The 22,576-nt window shown below is 44.4% G+C and overlaps 1 protein-coding gene across 1 annotated transcript; it reads left to right on the top strand.

Annotated features, from left to right (window-relative positions):
• The first annotated feature begins 339 nt into the window (after nt 1-339).
• On the top strand, nt 340-22,016 carry LOC310999559 (sialic acid-binding Ig-like lectin 12). The gene is made up of 7 exons (XM_083990030.1): nt 340-429; nt 18,854-18,919; nt 19,001-19,393; nt 19,489-19,791; nt 19,915-20,014; nt 20,137-20,172; nt 21,454-22,016. Exons 2-7 carry the CDS (start codon nt 18,874-18,876, stop codon nt 21,455-21,457), a joined length of 882 nt encoding a protein of 293 aa, XP_083846156.1. The 5' UTR covers nt 340-429; nt 18,854-18,873; the 3' UTR covers nt 21,458-22,016.
• Nucleotides 22,017-22,576: the final 560 nt, after the last annotated feature.

Below are 22,576 nucleotides of genomic sequence, written 5' to 3' on the forward strand. Positions count from 1 at the left end.
TCTCTAATGTGCAACTTTGTGAGGGAGGGGCGGGGGGAAGAGGAGAAGTGGCGCTCACAACCAGAGTATTCTGTGAGGGTGGGAGAGTAAGCCCCAGCAGACTGCTAAGGGTGGGCAGAGAGAAGCGAATCTCCAAAACTAAATACATATTGACAGCTTAACACTTGATGAACATTTGTCCCGTACGTTTGACACCCCTGGTCAGTAACGAACAACAAAACAAATCCAAACAAAAACACAAATATTTCAGAGTCATAAGGTGAAACTGTTAGATAATGCAGTGGAGAAAAGGCCACACCCAACTTCTCTGCTCTCACCAACACTCCAGGAAATCATTTTTTTTTTAGTAACTCATTACCAACAGTTCAAGTCTTTTGGTTCTGAAGCCACACTTGGAGAAATAGTTGCTCAGCCGGAGAACAAAATCAGGTATGATTTTAAGATTGATTCTGAATTAAGTAAGACAGAGATAGATCTGAACATCCTTATAATTTAGTGCTTTGTCGGGCTAATTAGGGGGCAGGCAGCCTAAGCTCCTGGGAACCTATTGTTTTCACCAGCATTCTTCTTCCTATAGGAAATCCTACTTCCCATATAGTCCAGGCAAAATAGCGTTTTACGACAGACTAATTGTAATTAATTGTAGTTTTTTTCACCATACATCATTTCTATGAGGTGTCCAGAACAACATACTAAACGTCCTAATAAATCCTAGTTGGGGAAATATGTTTAATTCCCCAATGGGGCTATTTTTTCCCCCTTTACTCCTATCACAATTAAACTTTACACATGGAATGTAACATTTTTAGTGTGAATACTGAAATACGGACCACTTCTTCATACTTTGTGCTATTTCAACAATTCATATATCCAAACATGCAGCTTTTTCTGAACATTATCAGAATTATTTAACTTTTTCATACTATGTATACTTTTTAAAATATTCAAATAGTTCTGATTTTTTTGTCCCATAGGAAATACATTGTAACAGGTTTTAAACTCTGAAACTACTGCACCTACTTTGAATTTGCTTCCACATACTTTCACCTACAGGCTTCATTCAGCTTCTGAGCTGTAGACAAACTTTTAATGTATTCACCTTGTAAATAACTTTTTCACATCTTCTACTGTTATTGAGATAAACCCTTTAAAAGCACATGAGCATTTCTGACAAATGTAACACTTTTCAATGAGTGTGTATGGCGTTTGGTGACATAATCGCTACAGTGGAGCAGAGCCAAAAAAGCGACTGGAACTTTTCTTCTTAAACTGCCACCAAAGGTACAAATAACACTCTACACACAAGAATTTGCCCACAGTTTGTAGCCACGCTTGTCTTCTGGCTAAAAATCTGGTCAAATATGCACAGAGGTGGGTAGAGTAGCCAAAAATGGTACTCAAGTAAGAGTATAGTTACTTTAGAATAATGTTACTCAAGTAAAAGTAAAAAGTAGCCATTCAAACATTTACTTGAGTAAGAGTAGAAAGTACTTGGTGAAAAAGCTACTCAAGTACTGAGTAAAGTGCCGAGTAACCTCTGATTTGCTCGTTTAATTATCAGCGCGTAAATGTAGGCCTAATCTGATACACAAAAATATAATAGCAATGAAAAAATCCAGATATTGCCAAAGAACAACATTTAACAACTAAGACAAAAGCCTAAATGACATTTTTTACAAAGTAACATAAATGAAGACAAATTCAGCCACAATAACTTACATAGGCCTATCTATGAAAGATCTATGAACTGTCCATAAGCTCTTTGTGTGGGTGTTTGTCTGTGTGTCTATCTGTGATGTGTGTGTGTGTTTGGGGGGGGGGGGGGGTCCTATGATTGGTTTCTAGTGAAACCAAAGTCACATGACCACCCCCGACTAGGAGTCATGTGTCTCCAGGTGTGTATGGGGTTTAAACTTCCTAGGGAGGAAGAAGAATAAGATGACCTGGATGACTGAGAACGTCATCCTAATCATTTACTAGCCACAGTTTCTCAAATTTGAGGCGGAGTGGCCGTCCTGTTTACCGCGGAGATTTTGTGTGCGGTCATGTGACTGCTTGGCTCTGTCTGATTGGTTAAACGGAGGCAAACGTCGCGAGTGGCTACATCTGATTGGTGAAACGCAGTCACGTGACAGAGGCTCGGACGTATCTCCCTTAAAACATAAACAGACAGATCGCACATTGGATCAATAAGAAAAAGTAGCGAGTAGCGACCGGAATTAAGCTCAATGTAACGGAGTAAAAGTACCGCTTCTTCTGAAGAAATATACTCAAGTAAAAGTAACAAGTAGGCTGCATTGAAACTACTCTTAGAAGTACAATTTTTCCAAAAAGTTACTCAAGTAAATGTAACGGAGTAAATGTAGCGCGTTACTACCCACCTCTGAATATGCAAAGACACTTTTAAATATTTTTTAAATGCAGCCTGGGTGCTCTCTCTCTGCCATTCACCCCAGTACAATTTTTTTAACAGCAGAGTAGAAGGAGCTCAACTTTGTAACTCGCTGGAGAGGGCATTATACTTTGTTTAAATTCACCAAAAAATAGTCACACGTCACAAAAAAGTCCTCTACTTACTTGGTGTGGCTCATTTACACTTTTCCTTTCTTTTTTTTTTAGCAGAAGTCAGTGAGCCTCTTATACAGGGGTTTCCTTTACCTCTCTCTCATTGAATGCAACTGTAGTCAAGTGGTTAGGTTACTGGGCTGATGACCTGAAGGTTGCAGGTTTGAATCTTGCCCCAACAACTGTTAGTGAATCATTCCCCCGGTCTTACTAATTTCTGATAACTTGCTTCTTGTTTACGTAAACTATTAAAACTACTGCTGCATTGGACAGTGTTCGATTTATCATGGTATAAAACTCAGTATGTTCCATCTTGGTTGAGAGGTTAGTTTGTCGGGTTGCCAATCATGAGGTGCAGGGTTCAATTGACCCTTCGCCAACTCCTCCCACAAACGGCTATTGTCCAATCCTACGTTAGCAACCGTAACTATGGGCCTGGCAAGCTTTCCGCAGTGAGTCATTACGTTTGCTTTTGGGGACACATTTTGAGACTAGGACGAAAAACATTTGTTTGTAGAGAAGGATGTTGTTGTTGCTGCTGCTGCTGCTGCTGCTGCTGCTACTACGGCGGTGGCGGCGGCGGCAGCAGCAATATAGAGATGTTCAGATACGAGCGGACTTTTTTTTGTGTTTTTTTTGCAAGTGTAAATATGGGGATAACCATATGTTCACCTCCGAAATGACAGCTGTACTTGTAGGGCTTTTACCCGGGCTTTTAGGCGAGGGATCCTCCAGGCAGGGACTGCTTTCACTGACTGATACAGCAGTGGGAGAAAAAAAACAGCAGCCAAAGCTGTATGTGGTTCACAATCGCCCAAAAACTTGCAGTTTGACAACCAGTGAGATGACCTAAGTCTTGGTGGGTTGATAGACGGTAAAATGACCAGCCCCTACTGCTGCTCTGTACATTGTCCAGTCGTGTCGTTGAACAGATGTTTTATCCTCCTGCACGAGTCACGTCACTGAAAACTCTGATTGTGACTTCTTCTCTCTATGATCTCAGAACAGTTTATCCAGACATTTGCTGATATTTCCTTTGAAATCGATACCAAATCTTGCCAGGAGCATGGCTGGGAGTGAAAGCTTGCCCGGCGTAGCAACAGTAACCAAGGGGGCGGGGCTTACGCGAAGGGTCAATTCCTGCCTTAGCTGCTTGTGTCACATGCTGTTTCCTGTCTTTGTCAATTTCTACTGCTAATTTAGCATGGCTTCAGCAATGGCTTTCAGCATTCGCACACATTTTCCGTTAGGAAATTATCTTTCTAGTTTGTATTACAAGTTTCTTTGAAAATGAATTTGAACATGCAATGAGCCATACACTAATCAAATATGCCCAAAATACACCCGAATAGGCTTATTTTTTTCCTTTACTCCAACCACAATCACACTTCACACAACAAAAGTATAGGCTATATGAAAAGTAACATTTCTGTATTTCAAGTTTCTTGGAAAATTAATTTTAAATATGCAAATGAGCTCAACACTAATTGACTTATGGTCAAGAAGCCATAAATCCGCAAGCAGCAAAATCAGGGGCCAAATAACTTACACATTCATGTCGATTCAGTAAGTTAAAGCAGAAGTAAGCGGAATGTTTGTGTTAATATAAGTCTTAAATAGTTATCTTCCAAGAGCAATCACTTACATAGAGTGTTTGGACCGAAACACGGGTCTGTCTCTGGCTCTGCTGTAAGCTAAGGAGACAACTTCTTGTATACTTCCTTGTATCCTACAACCTTTATCCAATGAGGAGAGAGAACGGCATGAAGGGCTGTGTGTGCAGCCAAGGGATGCGCGTGAATGTGGTGACGTAGGGACGAGGACCAATAGATCCATGGCGAGGGTGGGGGCTGCTAACTACATCGGCTGACAAGAAGTTAGCCAAAACGACCGGATCGCTTACTTCTGCTTTAAAGGGATAGTTCACCCAAAATTTAAATTTCATTCATTATCTGCTCACCCTCATGTCAACTAAGAACTGTGAGAATTTTCAGTGTCCTCTGTGCCTTCTCTGAGTTACGGGGGGGGGGGGCGTGTAGTAGTATTTGTCCATATAATGGTTGTCAATGGATACCAACTTTCTTCGTCCAAAATGACACACTGAAAAACATCCAAATACCTCCATACTGCTTGTGTGTCCCTCTTGTATTGAAGCCCCGACATGAGAAATTGTTCTGAAAAAAATTAAATAAGTCTATATTTTAAGCTTGTTTGTAGTGGAAGCTCCCAGTGTCTCGGTTCACTGCTCTTCCTGTGTCAGTAAGAAATAAATTGTTCTGCCGGTCAGAACAATTTCTCATGTCGGGGCTTCAATACAAGAGGGACATTACAGACGATTACAGAGTAGTGGCAGCGACCCCCCCACCCCCCAGTGCCATTTCACTACTGGGATACTCTGTGAGTGTGTGTGCACAAGCGAGAGAGAGAGAGAGAGAGAGAGAGAGAGAGAGAGAGAGAGAGAGTGAGTCGCGGTAGCCACAGAGTCGTTAATTAGCGCTGTGTTACAGGCTCAGCCTGTTGCTGTGATTCTGTCATGTGGGAGGGGCTAGGGTTTCACGAGATACGTGAGCAGGGCATTCTGGGAAGGTGGGTGTTGTTGTTTTTCCGGGGTTCAGCAGTGCAGCCGTGTGTGTGACCCAGTTGCCAGTGTTGTATGTTTTTTTAATGCTGGAAATAAATGCACAATTCTTCCAACGTGTTCTCGATCATTTTTGAAGTTACCACAACGAGCTAAACAGAGCTATTGTCAAGGGAGGTCCACCTACTACGGTCCGAGGGTCTGCCAGCTCGAGTTTGGTAACACTGGGGGCTCGTCCGGGATCGTCTGGAAGTGAGACATTTTTTTTAAATTCAGCAAGCAGAAAGAGAAAGAGAAAGAGACAGCACTCAGCAGCGACAGTGGACACAGTGCAAGACGAAATGGCAACGCGCACGGAAAACAACACCGCCAGCCAAGACGGAGCGGAGGTAATTAACACACGACGCAGCAAGAATCCGTTTGATGCGGACATGACAGTGACTTTTGGAACTAACATGGCGGATGTCGAGTGTGCCGCCGGCGGGTGCGCCGCCGCCGGCTACAGCTGGAGTCCAATTAATCCCTTCGTAACTAGCATGGAGCTAACACAGGCCGCTAATGGAGTAGCCGTCCCCACGTTAGCACCACGGCTGGACACGGGATGGATGCTTACCCCACCGCCATCGGGATCTACAAACCCCTTCACCCGAGCGGCGGTGCAGCTGAGGGAAGCCCTTGGTGAGTCTGCCGCGGCATCACAAGTCCACTGTATTCCCGCTGCACCATTACCCACCACAGTCCCCCCCTCCATCACTGGCCAAATGATTAACCCCTTCGCCCAAATAAACAATGACTGTTTTGTCACTAGTACCCCTGTTCCCCGTGCTCAGACACCTTTCCCCCCACAGACTGTGTCACAGTTCACCTCACATGTGCCCTCACATGCAATACCAAGCCATGCAGTGCAGCATCAGGCTTTTGACCACATTACCCCAAGAACTGTACATTCTCCTCCCCCTTCCCCCTACCCACGCCACGGAGGTCCCATAGACAGCAGCGATGATGAACATTATTATGGACAGAGAGAGAGGATCCCCACACTGCGGCCAAGTCAGTTTGATGGGACCGGTGCATGGAAAGACTTTGTTTACCAGTTTGAGAGTTGTGCTGAAGCCAATCACTGGACTGAAAAGACTATGGCCGTGCAGCTAAGGTTCAGCCTGACTGGGGCAGCTGGGGCAATCGTCCATAAAAACCCACGGTCGGCTCGGTGGAGTTATCAGCGCATCGTGGAGGCAGGGGCGCCGCTAGGGATTTTGGGCCCCATGAAAAGAATCTTTACAGGGCCCCCAACACAGCGGCAACATTTTTTGATGCTATTTTACATACAATTATGCATTTTAATGGTATTTTTGACTATCACTACCATATTTGTGAAAGTAGAACAACATGACAGTTGACATGTATAGAATTCATTTTTGATTAATTTATTTCACCAGTCAGATTATCTTCTTCCCTTTCAAATACCTCAACATCAGTTTGTTTTTCTTCCTGCCTCTCTGTTGTCTTCCTGACTCTTTCTGTACACTCATTCAGTCCATCCTCCTCTGAATTACTTTCAACATCTTCGTCCTCACTCTCTGTTGCCTGTGTTTCTGCACTCTCACTTTCATCCGTACCCTCTTCCATCTCTTCCTCCACATTCCTCCCTGACAAACCAGAAGAGGGTCCTGGACCTGGCTCTGTAGAGTGTACAGTACATGACACATTACATACAATTATATAGTACTTCCTATAATATAACTAATAGCATAGTCACCAACATGTGAACTTCTCAGATTGGACTGAGAGCAGTCACCCCAGTCTGCTGCACACACCACAGATTTTCTCCTCTGTTCTTACTGCACGTGTTCTATTTAATTTTTTAGAAGGGCTTATGCTTTTTGAACCATTAAAATTGTTCAAAATGATTTTTATTTCATTCATTTTAATTAATCTTTCCCATAACAGATTCAGCTTTGTATTGTTTAGAGACTGTAGTAAAATGTATTATTATTATTATTATTATTATTATTATTATTATTATTATTATTATTATTATTATTATTATTATTATTATTATTATTTCAACAAACACAGCTGCTAACCTCCTTTCTCATGTGGGGGCACTGGGGCTGGTTCTGGGGCAGGGGAAGTTGTGGGCTGACAGACAGCTGCAGCTGCTGCAGCTGCTGGTGCACTTGACTCTGTTCAGAATGAGGCATCATTTTGACAGAGGGGAGGTCAACTAATTGAATAAGAACAGCTTGATAAATGTTTGACTGGATTGATTATTTAACTAAAATAACAGTGAAATGTAAAAATCCAGAGTTTTCTTGAGCTAACATGGTGAGAAAAGTGAGCTAGTTTATAGACCACAGACAGGGACAAAGTTAATATTCCATAATTCCTATCCACAACAACTAACAAACCCACCTTTTTTGGGGGGAATACTGGGTGACATATTGTCGACCCTTCAACTCCTTCTCTCTTAAAGCAGAAGTAAGCGATCCGGTCGTTTTGGCTAATGCTGCGTTCCAGGCAGGCTTTTGAAACCGTAAATTACAGCTTCAAGTCACAACTTACGATTTTGTAGCGTTCCAGGCATCCCACTCGTGTTTTTCCGACCTGTTTTACCTGTGAAAGTGCACTATAACTGCCACTCGTAACTTCCGACCCGTGAACTCGTACCAGATCGAACTGGTACGACTTCACAGGTCGGAAAAACACGAGTTACGAGTTTCCTTGAACGCACCATAACAGTCCTCGTCCCTACGTCACCACATTCACGGCGTCCCTTGGCTGCACACACAGCCCTGCATGCCGTTCTCTCTCCTCATTGGATAAAAACTGTAGGATACGATAAATGTTTTCTCCTCGGCTCAGAGCAGAGCAGAGGGACTGGGAGACCCGTGTTTCGGTCCAAACACTCTATGTAAGTGATTGCTGTCGGAAGATATAACTATTTAAGACTTATATTAACACAAATATATCACTTACTTCTGCTTTAATTTCTTTTCTTTTCGTTTTTGGCTGCCTGACTGAACCATTTTACAGAAATAGAGGGGGGAAAGGGGGGGGGGGGGGCCCTGCAGGTGTTGATGTTTCCAAAACAAATAAAGTTATTGTTACCAGGACATTGAAAATAAAATATTTGTGATTATATGTTAGTTAATATCTTAGCGTCATATTATTTTTTCTGTATTATCATTTCATCATCATTAGGGGCCTTTTTGGGCCCCCCTCCATCATGGGCCCCTAGAATCCGTCTCCTTTACCCCCCCTTTTCGGCGCCCCTGCGTGGAGGAGATCGAGGCTGCCTATGGACCCTGCTCGGAGTACACTGCAGCTGTTGGCATAGAGTTGAGACAAAGAACCAGAAAACCAGGTGAAAGCCTGCACACACTGAGAGATGACATTTATGAAAAAGTTTCAATTGCATATGCTGATCGTGGAGAGTTAGAGCAGGATGCAATTGGTGTGGAGATATTTACCAATGTCCTGGCCGACGCTGAGCTGGTGCAGAAACTCCTGGAGGAAAAGCCACGCACCCTGGCGGGAGCCTACAACATAGCTTGCAGGTATGAGACCACCAGAAGGGCCGCACAGACAGTTGCACAGCTAATGAGGTCAGGTGCTGCCAATGCTAATGAACGGAAAACAAGAGCAGCTACAGTACGTGAAGATGATAACGGGCTCCACTCAGGGGAGCCAGAGAGAGTGGTCATGGGGCGCACTGACCAACCAGATGGGGCGCAGAGATCGCTCCGCCAGTGGCGATCCAACAAAACTGACAGCCTTAAAAAAAATAGACTTTAGAGACATTGTTTGCCACAACTGTTCCGGCGTTGGGCATTTTCAGAAAAATTGCCCCTCCCCCCGTCGACCCAAAGCACCTGCAGCAAATATCACGCCAGCTCCTTCACAGGCCCCAGCACCTGCTTCAGGCACAGTGATCGTGAGTGCTAGACGTCAAGAGGAGGAGGAAATGTGTGTGCAGGTGACAATTTATGGACTAGAAATCTCTGCCCTGCTTGACTCCGGGGCACGGAGAAATGTGCTTTCTCTACATCGTTACAACAACTTCCCTGCCAAGGCCAGACCCCCTATCCAACCATCAGCCGCAGAGGCGTTGGGCCAGGAGGCCTGGCGGTCCTGGGAGAAATCACTGCTCCAGTCCTCATTGGAAACCATGTGACTAATGTGAACTTCATCTTGGCCGACACAGCCGAGAACACGGATGTTATCTTGGGGCATCCTTTCCTGCTACAGGCGCAGGCCTGTTTGGATTATGGTCGCGGGAAAATAACCCTCTTCGGAAAAGAAACACCCCGTGTCGTCACCAGTTCAGGAGCTGAGGTGCATCTCGTCAAAGTGGCACGCAGGACTGTGTTGGAGCCGGGGCGTGAGTACATTGTGCCTGGCACCACACACCTCCATCCCGCTGCTGTTGGTGAGCTCATGCTAAGCCCTGCTAAGAGCTTCGTCAAAAGACACCATGTGCTTGTCGCCCGTGCTGTTGTGCAGGCACAGCAGGCAGCTGGTATCCCCATCAGAGTTTTCAACCCCGGTGCCACGGCCATCACACTGAAAAGGGGGACTGTCGCCGGTGTCCTCCAGCCCGCCAATGTGCTAGAGGAGGCAGGGCCCTGCCCCTCCAAAACCACAGCAGCACCTGATCATGTCCCCATCCACCTGCGGACACTGTATGCCGAGAGCTGTGTGAACCTGCCAGAAGAGGACCGCTGGAGGCTGGCTGAACTGCTAACATCTTTCAGCGATGTTTTCTCAACGGGGCCCACTGACTTAGGCCGCACCAGCCTAGTGAAGCACGACATCCTGACCGCACCAGGGCCTCCAGTCAAACAGCAACCCCGCAGAATGGCCCGAGATAAGCAGGTTGCAGCAGACCAGCAGCTACAGCAGAGCCTAGAGACGGGCGTCGCACAGCTCAGCAACAGCAGCTGGGCAGCACCAATTGTCATGGTGCGCAAAAAGGACCAGAGCGCCTGTGTGTGGATTATAGGTCCCTAAATGAGCGCACCATTAAAGATGCGTACCCCCTGCCACGTATACAGGACACTTTAGACACATTATCCACTGCTAATTATTTCACCACACCTAACATCGGGGTACTGGCAGGTGGAGATGACAGCCAGAGCCCGCAAAGCCGCTGCCTTCTGTACCCGAAAGGGGCTTTTTGAGTGGAATGTGATGCCGTTTGGACTCTGCAATGCGCCGGCCACATTCCAGCGGCTCATGGACAGAGTCTTGGCGGGGCTACAGTGGGAAACGTGTCTCGTCTACCTGGATGACATCATTGTCCTGGGGAGGGACATCACTCAGATGATAGAGCGGCTCCGCCAGGTGTTCAGCAGGCTCCGTGAGGCCAACTTAAAACTGAAACCATCCAAGTGTTGCCTCTTTCGTGAACAGGTTGCCTACCTAGGGCACATTGTGTCCGCCAGGGGCATCGCCACTGACCCGGAGAAAGTGGGGAAAGTGGCAGAGTGGCCCATACCCCAGAACGTGACAGAGGTGCGCCAGTTCATCAGGTTGGCGTCCTACTACCAGCGCTTCGTGGAAGAATTCGCCACCATAGCCAAGCCACTGCATGAACTGACAAAGAAGTATGCACGTTTTCACTGGACAGCCGAGTGTCAGGGGGCGTTCGAGGAACTAAAAAAAAGACTAATCTCAGCGCCTGTTCTCGGTTACCCCCTTGACCGCGGCGAATTCTTCTTGGATACTGATGCAAGCGACTGGGGAATAGGAGCTGTTCTCTCCCAGCTGCAAGGGGGAGAGGAGAGAGTTCTGGCGTATGGCAGCAGAAGACTGTCGTCCACAGAACAAAACTACTGCACTACCAGACGTGAGCTCCTGGCGGTAGTAGAGTTCACCTCTCACTTCAGACAGTATCTACTAGGACGACCATTCACTGTACGAACCGACCACAGCAGCCTGCGCTGGCTGACCAGGCTAAGGGAGCCGGAGGGGCAGCTGGCTCGTTGGTTGGAAAAACTGGCGGAGTATGACTTCCACGTGTTGCACCGCCCTGGGAGACACCACCAGAACGCCAATGCACTGTCCAGGAGGCCATGTAGAGCTTCATGCCCCTGCACTGTGCCACAGCCCAGCCCCAGCAGTGAACCATGTCACGACAAGGGAGTGCAGTGCAGCCTGACAGACAACCCCACCGCGGAGGCCCTCATCACAGAACCCCCAGAGCAACCTCTAGTGGGGGTAGTTGACAGTGACGACCACAACCACACCTCGTCTCATCCCAGCATCCACAGGGTGAGTGAATCCCCACAGCCTGATCTGTTCAGTGGGTGGACCCATGAGCAGATGAGAGCTGCACAAATGACTGATCCAGATCTGGCACCTGTGTGGAAGTGGATGGAGGAAGGGAGCGGGCGACCTGTTTGGACTGACATAGCACACTGTAGCCCTGCCACCAAAGCTTATTGGGCACAGTGGAAAAGACTTTATCAGAGAGATGGAACTCTAATGAGAAAGTTCTATGGCAGCGAAGGAAAAGTGTTCTATCCACAGATCCTGCTAACCCAGGCTTATCGCACCGCTGTGATGGAGCAGATGCATGATGGACCTGTGGGCGGCCATTTTGGGGTGGAGAGGACCCTCGTGCGCCTCCAGACAAGGTATTTCTGGTACAACATGAAAGACGACGTTACATTGTGGTGCCGTACCTGCACCAAATGTGCTGCTAAAGCTCGCCCGAAGAAAACTCCTCGAGCAGCCATGGGCTCAGTTAAAGTGGGCGCCCCCATGGAAAGGATTGCTGTCGACTTAATGGGCCCACTAAACGAGACGGAAAGACACAATCGCTACATACTGGTGGTGAGCGACTATTTCAGTAAGTGGGTGGAAGCGTACCCAGTTCCCAATCAGGAAGCAACCACAGTGGCGGACAAGATTGCATCTGAGTGGGTGTGCAGGTATGGGGCCCCACATTCACTGCATAGTGACCAGGGCACCAACTTCGAGTCGGCTGTTTTTCAGGAGATGTGCGGCCTGTTGCAAATTGAAAAGACACACACCACCCCTTTTCGGCCCCAATCGGACGGCCAAGTGGAACGCTTTAATGCGACTCTACAAAAGATCTTGGCCACTACAGCTGACAGATGCCACTGGGACTGGGATCTGATGATTCCTTATGCCGTCATGGCTTATCGGGCCACTAAGCACAGCTCCACTGGACTGTCCCCTAATATGGTGCTCTTCGGACGAGAAATCACTGAGCCTATGGATCTGGTTGCAGGCCCGCCTCCAGACAGCAACAGTGTCGTTCCCCTCCCAGATTACGTCATGCAGCTCCGGGAACGCTTACAGCTCTGCCACCAGCTTGCCCGAGAGACGCTGGGGCGATCTGCAGAACGTGCTAAGAAGCAGTATGACCTTTTAAAGGTGTACAGAAATGGCCGTTTGTCCTGTTTGTCGCGCGACTCGCGCCGAGTTGTCACGAGCTGCAACACGAGTTTACCCGAGTAAGGAAAACGAATTTGATTGGTCGTTATCGAGCAGGCAGGATATTCAAAGCTTGGGGCGAGCCCGAGCTCCGTGTGTGTGTGCGTGTCTCAGACTTTTGAATGACGGATGACGGATCCAATATCAGTGGCTGATGAATCGTGTACAGGCTGACGTATAATCCGTGCGCCTGCATTATCCAATGTGAAAAAAAAAATACACACTTTCATCCCGGATTTACTCAAAAATAGAATTTTGCACAAAGTTTGGCCTACATCGTCTAAAAGATGAGTTATTACATTAATTTTATGATCCAGAGTGGGCTCAAATTCAATTTTCTTTTCTGTACACCTTTCTGTACACCTTTAATGTTTGGTAACAGCTGGATGCGCTTGGTTGATAAGTTTCGTTTTTACTGAGGAGGAATGAAGAACTCAGCTCAGCTGTGACTGAAAAGCACCTAAACCAAGTTGAGTAGAGTTGTAACTGTAACTGTGTAGTGGAAAGGGGTGCAAAGTAATGGTAACTATTAATTATTATTAATATTAATTAATATATATATATTGTTTTAAAAATATATATATTTTTAAAAAATATAGGTTCAGTCTTGTAAATCTTACTCTGCTGAGTGATATAAAGTCATTTTGGGGCAGAGAAAAAGAAATCCTCTCGATGCCAAATATCTTTATTAGCCAAAATACAAGCCAGATAACTATCCAACAACAATATAGGCTACTGGACATACAGGAGACTCAAACACAGATAAAAAAAACAAAAAAACATCCTTTGATGATCATATTCAATACACTGTCATTATCGGATCATTATGATTGCTTCAATACCACTTGATTGGCTGGCCTACATCCAAAACAGCCAATGTGCATCACCGCCAAATCTGTTAAAATATGTGTTATTGTCTCACATACATACCATCTATATAAGCTGTGGCATACTGGCTGTTTGAGCCTAATGAAGGCAGCCGTAGAGCCACAGAAGCTGCGCTTTTCAACTTTAAAGCACAAGTAAGCGATCCGGTCGTTTTGGGTAATGCTGCGTTCCAGGCAGGCTTTTGAAACCGTAAATTACAGCTTCAAGTCACGACTTACGACTTTGTAGCGTTCCAGGCAACCCACTCATGTTTTTCCCTTAAACTGTAAAACGAATGGACGTAGCGTCCGTGACGTCACCCATTGGTTTTGGGGAGTCGTTTTTGTGACTCAAATATGGCGGCCTGAACAGCGCCATGTTGGACTGGCCGGCCGAGAACCCGACCACTGGCCTCGAAGCAGCTGTCCACGGAGCTGCTCGGACCTGTCACTCAACGTTTCCGCGCCCTAATTGGCCAGAGTTTTAACCTAATAACAGTAAAACGGTAGAGTTAAAAAAAATTCACCCCCCTCAGAGTGTGTGCGGGGGTAGAAACTATCGATTGAGACGAAAAAACGTTCTGACACCAGGCTTTTAACATGTTTATTGAGGATGTAAATCGGCGATTTTAACATGTATGGGGAATGCTCCCTTCTGACACCAGCCCCCAGAGGAATCCGAGGGGATTGCAGTTTTTTGAACGCGGAAGTGAGCTTCACTTCTCAGACCGACAACTGCCCCCTTGGTTTTTCCGACCTGTTTTACCTGTGAAAGTGTACTATAACGGCCACTCGTAACTTCCGACCCGTGAACTCGTACCAGATCGAACTGGTACGACTTCACTGGTCGGAAAAACACGAGTTACGGGTTGCCTTGAACGCACCATAACGTCTTGCCGATGGAGTTAGCAGTCCCCGCCCTCGTCATGGATCTATTGGTCCTCGTCCCTTGTTTGTTTGTTTGTTTAACCTTTATTTAGATCTCGAAAGCCATTGAGGGTAAAACCCTCATTTCCAATGGCGTCGAGAGCACATCAAATCAACAGCAATCATATAACAAATACAGTGATCATAAAAATACATCAACAGCAATACGATCAGACATTATCAACAATTTTTTTTTTACCCTACCAGTGTTGTTTTTGGCAGGCATTTTAGATTTAGTCTTAGTCTTAGTCTTTTTGACGAAAATACTTATTAGTTTTAGTCAATTTTAGTCATTCCTATATGTGATAGTTTTAGTCTAGTTTTAGTCGACGAAAACTCAACAAGGTTTTCGTCTAGTTTTAGTCAGTTTCAGTAAAAAAAAAAAAAAAAAAAAGTCTTTCAACAAATTAATTCAATAAAGGAATGGTTTTACACATAATGTTTCCACCCAATGCCAAATACTTTATGGTCTAAGGATTATGCATTAGCCTACACACAGATAAAGTGGTAACAGTAGTGCATTCAGTTTTTTTTCTGATGGAGTGACGGCAGGTGTCTTGAGCAGAATGTGCGCTGCATGCCAGGTGGTGGACGTGACCACACAAGGATGCAGCAGTGTTGCAGACACTTGTTGATTTTAATGGACAGATTACACGCACAATAAGCAGAAATGTCATGCATTTGAACGTCTGACCACCCGTCAGCGCCGCGGAGCGGCTGCACCGCACTGACCGAGGTCACCGGAGCAGCGGATCACTGCCTGCTGCTCTCTGCCGCTCTGATCACAAGCACCGGGCGGCGGCGCACCGCGGCTCGTCTCAGCAGCGTTGTTCTGTTGTTGACGGAGCCGTTGCTAAATCGTGTGCAGCTAGTAATGACAATCCATAATATGGAATGTAGAGGCGATCACAGCCCGACCACTAACATTTACGTCCGTTCTCGTCTCGTCAACGAAAACTCACACACGTCTCGTCATGTTTTCGTCATCAGAGAGCCATGTTCGTCTCGTCACCGTCTCGTTATCGTCATGAAAAAAAGGGGCGTCAACGAAAATATTTCGTCATCGTCATCGTTAACGAAAACAACACTGGTCCCTACATCACCACATTCAGGCGAATCCCTTGGCTGCACACACAGCCCTTCATACCGTTCTCTCTCCTCATTGGATAAAGGTTGTAGGATACAAGGAAAGTTTTCTCCTCGGCTCAGAGCAGAGCAGAGTGACTGAGAGACCCGTGTTTCGGTCCAAACACTCTATGTAAGTGATTGCTGTCGGAAGATACAACTATTTAAGACTTATATTAACACAAAAATATCGCTTACTTCTGCTTTAACAGACTGTGCACGCTCCCGCGGACCGGAAATCAGTTTCTGGCAGCAATCAACTTCTGGCATGACACCGGCATTATTACCATTTTCTTCCGCCTTTTTACGGTCTTCTTCTAGTCCTTCATACTTTGTGCTATTTCAACAATTCATATATCAAAACGTGCAGCTTTTTTTGAACTTTATCGGCATTACTTTTCTCTTTTTAACAATTTATACTTTTTTAAATATTTAACTTTTTCTGCAAATTAAACTCTAGACAAATTATTTTCTCCAGTTTTGTAGCCACACTTGTCTTCTGGCTAAAATTCTGGTCAAAAATGCAAAGAGACTTAGATAATAATTTAAAATATTTTTTAAATGCAGCCAGGGAGCTCTCTGCTCTCATTCAGCCCAATGCATTTTTTTCACAGCAGCAGGAGAAGGAGCTCAACTTTGTAACTTCTCCACAACTCTGTCTGTAGTCCAGTTGGTAAGGTGGCTGCTTGCCAACCCCAAGGTCACTAGTTTGAATCCAGGCTGGGCAATCTTTTTATGTGATGTTGAATTCTGCTCCCCTCCCCCACCCTCAATTGGTTACAGGTGTTCGTTAAGAGACGCATTAATTGCTTCTGCCACCGTTTGCAGCACATCATCACATTACAATGGCAACATGCTTATCTCTGTGCTCTCTGTGGCGAAGTGGCAGAGTAAAGGTTTATTGATCATGAGGTCATGGGTTCGATTCCTGCCTCATTTATGTCGTACTTTCTGCTAGAGACTTCATTCAAATTCTGATTTGTAGACAAACTTCTAATGGCTCATTTATGATGCCTTTTTAAGCATCATTGAAAAATCTCACATTCATCAAAGTCTCAACCTCTACTTCATCAGAAGTGTTGGAATGGCCTAGTGGATAAGGTTCCTGCCATCCAACCACAAGGTCACAGGTTCAAATCCCATCTGAGCAGTCTTGTTAGTGTGTCAGCCACTTTGAACTTTAACCAATACCACTTGCTCTGGTCACATGATCAAACTGGATAATGCATATGCGCCCCCACCTATTCTCTTTACCTCTTTCAATCTTGGTTTGTGTTAACATGTTTCTTGTTTATACCACTGCACTAAGATTGATTTGCACTGGAACTACAGCTTTGGGCTCGTTAACTTCAGAGTGAGACAGAGTGCAGTTCATCAACAGACAACAGTCTCTGCAACTGTGTGTACACTGTGGCCTAGAGGCAGAGTGAAAGTCTGCTGACTATGAGGTTGTGGGTTCGATACCTACCTTGGTCAACCATTTGAATGGTGATCACTGCTTGCACTATTTGCTAATTCTGCAACAGCGTTCAGCTGCTTTCAGCATTCACACGCATTTCCATCAGGAAATGCTACTTTATCTAGTTCGCATTATAATTCGATCGATACTGTGATAGGCTATAGGCTTGGATGTGTTAAAATAAGATTAGCAGTAAAAGGGGATGTCCCTTTGGCCAAGTGGTTAGTGCACATGACTGTTACCCAGGGGTTAGGGGTTTAAAGCCTGCCTGAGCCCTCTTCTACGGAAGCGCATTGCATTCACTTGATAAAATAAAATTTAGACACCTTATCTCGTAATTACGAGATCTTTTCTCGTAATTACGAGATCCTGATGTCGTAATTACGAGATCCTGATGTCGTAATTACGAGATCTTTTCTCGTAATTATGAGATCCTGATCTCGTAATTATGAGATAGAGAAAAAGGAATGTCTATAAGTCCGCTCTTGTCTCAAACAAAATCAATGGTCCATGGTAGTACAGTGGATAGAGCAGATATCTCTCACATGGGAGACTGAGGATCGAATCCCGTGGTGAGGCTTATCGTTTACATGATGTTTTTTGATTCGGAATTAATTATTCTGAATTAAATAGTTTGGAATTAAAATATTCTCCTTCGAGTTTACACGGAAATAATAATTCAGAATTGGGGTTAACATGGAAAACTTAAATCGCCTTTATTTAATTCTGCTTAACGTCTGGAGGTCGGGAAGCGTTCTGATTGGACAGGGGGTACACGTGTTACGTAGTTACGTCTACCGGAAGAAAACAAACTCCATTCTCAGTGTGTGAAGTGAACTGAGCTGCAGCCGCGAGCCGCTCCGCTGCTCCTGAACTTAACAACTTAGAAGCAGAAAGTTTCTCCTCTTAACTGCCAGGATGGCCTTCCCTGGGTGGGGAAGGCGAAGCTCACTGATCGCCTCCCCCGCCTGGCCGCCCCCAGCGGCGGCGGCGGCGGGCTCACACACCCTCACTGCAGCAGCAGCAGCAGCAGCGGCGGCGGCGGCCGGGCACCGGGGTCTGTGAAGCAGGTTCATGAAGCCTGGTTGTCCCGACATGACTCACTCACAACACTGCGGCTGTCACGTTATGTTGTGTGTGTTGTAGCCTACTTTTCGGCTACAAGACACACAACATAACGTTACAGTGTTGTGAGTTGAGTCATGTCGGGACAACCAGGCTTCATGAACCCGCTCCACAGACCCCGGTGCCCGGCCGCCACTAATGAACGGCACAATCGGTTAACATGGGCCGGTGTGTCCCCCGCTGTCTAATAATGTAGGCTACAGTGGCCTAATATACAAAACAATAATGATGTGCTCCACCCAGGATTCGATCCTCGGTCTCCTGTACAAGTAACAACTGCTCTAACCACTGCACCACCGTAGCATTCATCTATTAAGACAACAAGAGCGGATTTATAGACATTTCCTTTTTCTTTATCTCGTAATTACGAGATCTTTTCTCGTAATTACGACATCAGGATCTCATAATTACGACATCAGGATCTCATAATTACGAGATCTTTTCTCGTAATTACGAGAAAAGATCTCGTAATTACGAGATAAGGTGTCTAAATTTTATTTTATCAAGTGAATGCAATGCGCTTCCGTACTCTTCACCTTGCCACAGATCATTTTAATATATTAATAGAATTGTGGGAAATGCTTTAGAAAATGCTGTGGAAGGGATCCCATTTGCCTATGACCAATAATCTTTTCACTCTTTGTTGTAAATTTAAATGATCAAGTAGCTTCACTTTTGCAAGTGTACTGTGCTGTATTTGTATGTGGCCTCATCTCATTTTCTTGTAATTTCTCGACTCAGAAATAAAAACCTAAAGAAGAATGGACAAAGTGAAGATGATGACAACATCTTGTCTGCTTTTGGCAGGTAACCCAAACTGTCAATTCAAACATAAATACCTCCATAGATTTCACTTTTTCACTTGCCACTTCCATTTTTCTCTTTCAGTTTTTTGCAGCCCTGTGTTTGCTGGAGAGTGGACAGCCAGTATTGTAAAAGAACTTGATGCCTTGACGACATCGTGCATTGTGATACCATGTTCCTTCAGCCACCCTAAAGAAAAACTGCCCTCATCCAAGCTCAGAGGGATCTGGCACCTTCAAAGTGGACGAGATAACATTGTCTACTATGAAGATAACACAAGGGTCCTGGAAAACTTTCGGAACCGCACAAAGATGTTGGGAGAGTTGGGTCAAAACAACTGCACATTAGAAATTACTGATGTTAAAAATCACGACAACGGCCCTTTCTGTTTCCGGATTGAACTGGCACGAACAGAGAATGCACAGACTGAAGTCAAGTTCTCCTTTGTTGAGAGTTGTGCCACATTGAACATGCTCAGTATGTCACCAACCTTCCACAGTTTCCTATATCAACACATGTCGATGTTACATTGGTTTGCTTCCTACTTCACCTCTGACCTTTTATATTCACAGCTGATCCTCCAAAGCCGTCACTGGTTCACCCAGAGACAGCCACTGAAGGACATCCCTATGCTATCACCTGTTCAGTCGTCCACACCTGTCCCTCTTATGTGCCTAAACTCACATGGAGCAGGAGCACCACAGACAAGCCCATTGAGAGTCACAGACAGATTTTCGGTGGCAACTGGGAGATACAGTCCATCCTGACGTTCACTCCTGAGGAGAAGGATGACCACAGTGAGGTCACCTGCACAGCTGAATTTCATGGCAAGGAGAAGAAGACATCCTCTGCATCAATGAAACTGTACATAAAACGTAAGAGCTTTCCACCTTGTTATTGACCTCTGAGGTTTTTGAAGTTCATATACATGATTTTGAGCTTGAACAAATTCTGCAACATAGCTGCAGAAATGTGACATGAACTCTGTCTATTTACAGGAGGAGTAAACTGTAAACACATCCTCATCCCCACGGCTGTGGGCCTTGGTATTGCTGTGATCTTTAGCATCTTCTGTGTTTTCATGGTGAAAAAATACAAGTATGTTCTCTACACATCGCTTCACAGGATTTTTTAGGGATTAAAATTGACAAAGTGCAAATCTGCATTTCCTATAAACCTGTCTACCTCTTAAATAAAATATTTTATTCTGTCTGCTTTAGGACACGCATTGCCGAGCTCCAACGTCAACAGGGCATGTGAGTACAAAAGATTTAGATTAAACTAACTTTGTTGGGGTGTACTAGTTTTGTGATTCTTATTTTCTTATATTCTCTGTCTTGGAATGATCTTATCTTGTTTTCTGTTCTCTCTTTTTCTGGGGACTCACCAGAATCATAGAATGATGGTGAGATGTGAAAAAGCAGAACTTAATTGCAAAAATATGTGTTTGTGCTCACATTCTTGTTCATGTTTGTGTTAACTTGAACAGTTTTCTTCATATAATTTTTTTTTTCATTTTTATTCAAGATTGCACTAATGCATTCCAAAATGGGGGGAAAATAAAAACAAGCTTGTTCACTTGTTCCCCTGCTTTTCCCTGTTTTGTACCTGAGATCAGCATGTGACCTGTGTGTGAATATGCCAGTTGGACAATGGATCTCATGCATTTACATTTTGGGAGTTAATGAGACACTATTATGCATACACTGTATTAGACCAACAGCAACTGCACATTTCATTTCAACACTGCTACAGTATGAGCTCTATAATTTTCCATCACCAAGCTTGTTGCTGGATTTATTTCAAATACCAGCAAGAAGTGAAATATGTGGTGCCTCTTCTTTAAGATGTGATCACTTCACAGATTGCATTTACTCGTGGTTGAGATCTGATCACAGCGTAAATGAGACAAATTCTGTTTACTTCTACACATGCTCACTGACATAGTTGATATATTAGTAATCGATACAAGTGTAAATGTCAAATGCAAAAAGTTAAAGGGATAGTTCACCCAAAATTCAAATTGCACTCATTATCTACTCACCCTCATGTCAACTAAGGGCTGGGAGAAGTTTCAGAGCTATCCGTGGCTTCTTTGAGTTACAGGGGGTCTCGGCGTAGCACTGCATGTCCATATAACGGTTGCAAATGGATACCACTTTTTTTCGTAACAAAAAGACACACCAAAAAACATCCAAATACTTCCACACTGCTCATATGTAATATCCGTCTTGTATTGAAGCCCCGATATGTGAAATTGTTCCGAAAAAAATTAAATAAGTCTATATTTCGAGCTTGTTTGTAGCGGAAGTTTCTCTTCCTGATTCGTCCAATTTGGACGGACTTCTTACGAAGAAAAGTGGTATCCATTTGCAACTGCACTGCTACGCCGAGATCCCCTGTAACTCGGATAACCACGGATAACTCTGAAACTTCTCCCAACCCTTAGTCCACATGAGGGTGAGTAGATAATGAGTGCAATTTGAATTTTGGGTGAACTATCCCTTTAATAGATCAAATATGTCTTTTTCTTTTAGATAACCAGAGGATGAAGCCTGTTTGAAGTTCAACAACAATGAATGCAATTTTTCATGACTTTCTTTGTTTAGTGCTTTACTGGGGAGTTGATGCTTGCTTCCTTTTTTATTCAGATATTAGCATGAAAAAAATATATTACAGCAACTTAGAAGAGGAGAAAAAAAATAGAACATAATAAACAAGGACATTCAGTAAACACAGTTTAGTATCAGTACAGTATTACCAGCATTTTCATCTAAAAGCAACATTTAGAAGCCACTGTTGAAGTTGGAAGTGGAAAATTAGCCTTCCCTAGCATCTGGTTGAAGGAAATAGACTTTTTAGTTGTTGCGCCATCTATTGGCATGTGGCGACACTGTTTCTAGTTTTCATATGAGAGGGTGTGTATATACTGCAAAACTCTAGAGGCCCAGTGTTTTAATCCTGGTTTTACGAAATTTGTGTTTGAAACTGCTTAAAACTGCCAGTTGCTATTAACATTTTTCACAGTTATACATGCGGATGTGTGAACAATGTATCCATTTTTCTTTGTTTATTAAATCCTGATTTGTTTCACTCTGTGAGGTCCCAGGTCTGATCTTTACATATTTGGAACTGACTTGTTTTGTTCAATAAAACAAAAGCTGGAACTCCTACACCAGACATATCAGAGGCAATGACTTGTTTATGACTGGACCAGGTATGGATGTATTTCATTAAAGGGATAGTTCAACATTTTGGCTAAATAATTGGGACAAACCTGTTGGGGAAATGACAGTGGCAGCATCTAGTTAGAAAATCAAGAATGGGTAGATTCATTAATATGTTTTCTAGCATGGGATCTGCACAGAAAAAGGTAAGAAATACTGCATAAAGTAGTATACTGTAGGTACAAGGTTCAAAATGACATGAACCATCTCACAAATGCAACATGACAACCATAATTTAGTCTAATGGACAAAAACACAGTATAGATAGTTTTGTGAAGACTGTGGCCATTAACATGAATAACATTAAGCAGACAGGCACAATAGATTGTACTATAGGCCTAAAGTTTTTCAGACATTTGAATACAGTCAGGTTATTGTGATTATGTGATTAAAGGAATTCCTCAGAGATTGATTGAGTCATTGATTGACTGAT

Source organism: Trachurus trachurus (genome assembly GCF_905171665.1).
Source record: "Trachurus trachurus genome assembly, chromosome: 16".
Classification (NCBI taxonomy): domain Eukaryota; kingdom Metazoa; phylum Chordata; class Actinopteri; order Carangiformes; family Carangidae; genus Trachurus; species Trachurus trachurus.

Bases quoted from the DNA above. Each gene is read 5' to 3' on its own strand.
- LOC310999559 (XM_083990030.1), top strand. From the start codon at position 18,874: ATGGACAAAGTGAAGATGATGACAACATCTTGTCTGCTTTTGGCAG. The intron at 19,792-19,914 runs GTAAGAGCTTTC...GTCTATTTACAG, and splicing joins AATGAAACTGTACATAAAAC to GAGGAGTAAACTGTAAACAC. The intron at 20,015-20,136 runs GTATGTTCTCTA...TGTCTGCTTTAG, and splicing joins TTCATGGTGAAAAAATACAA to GACACGCATTGCCGAGCTCC.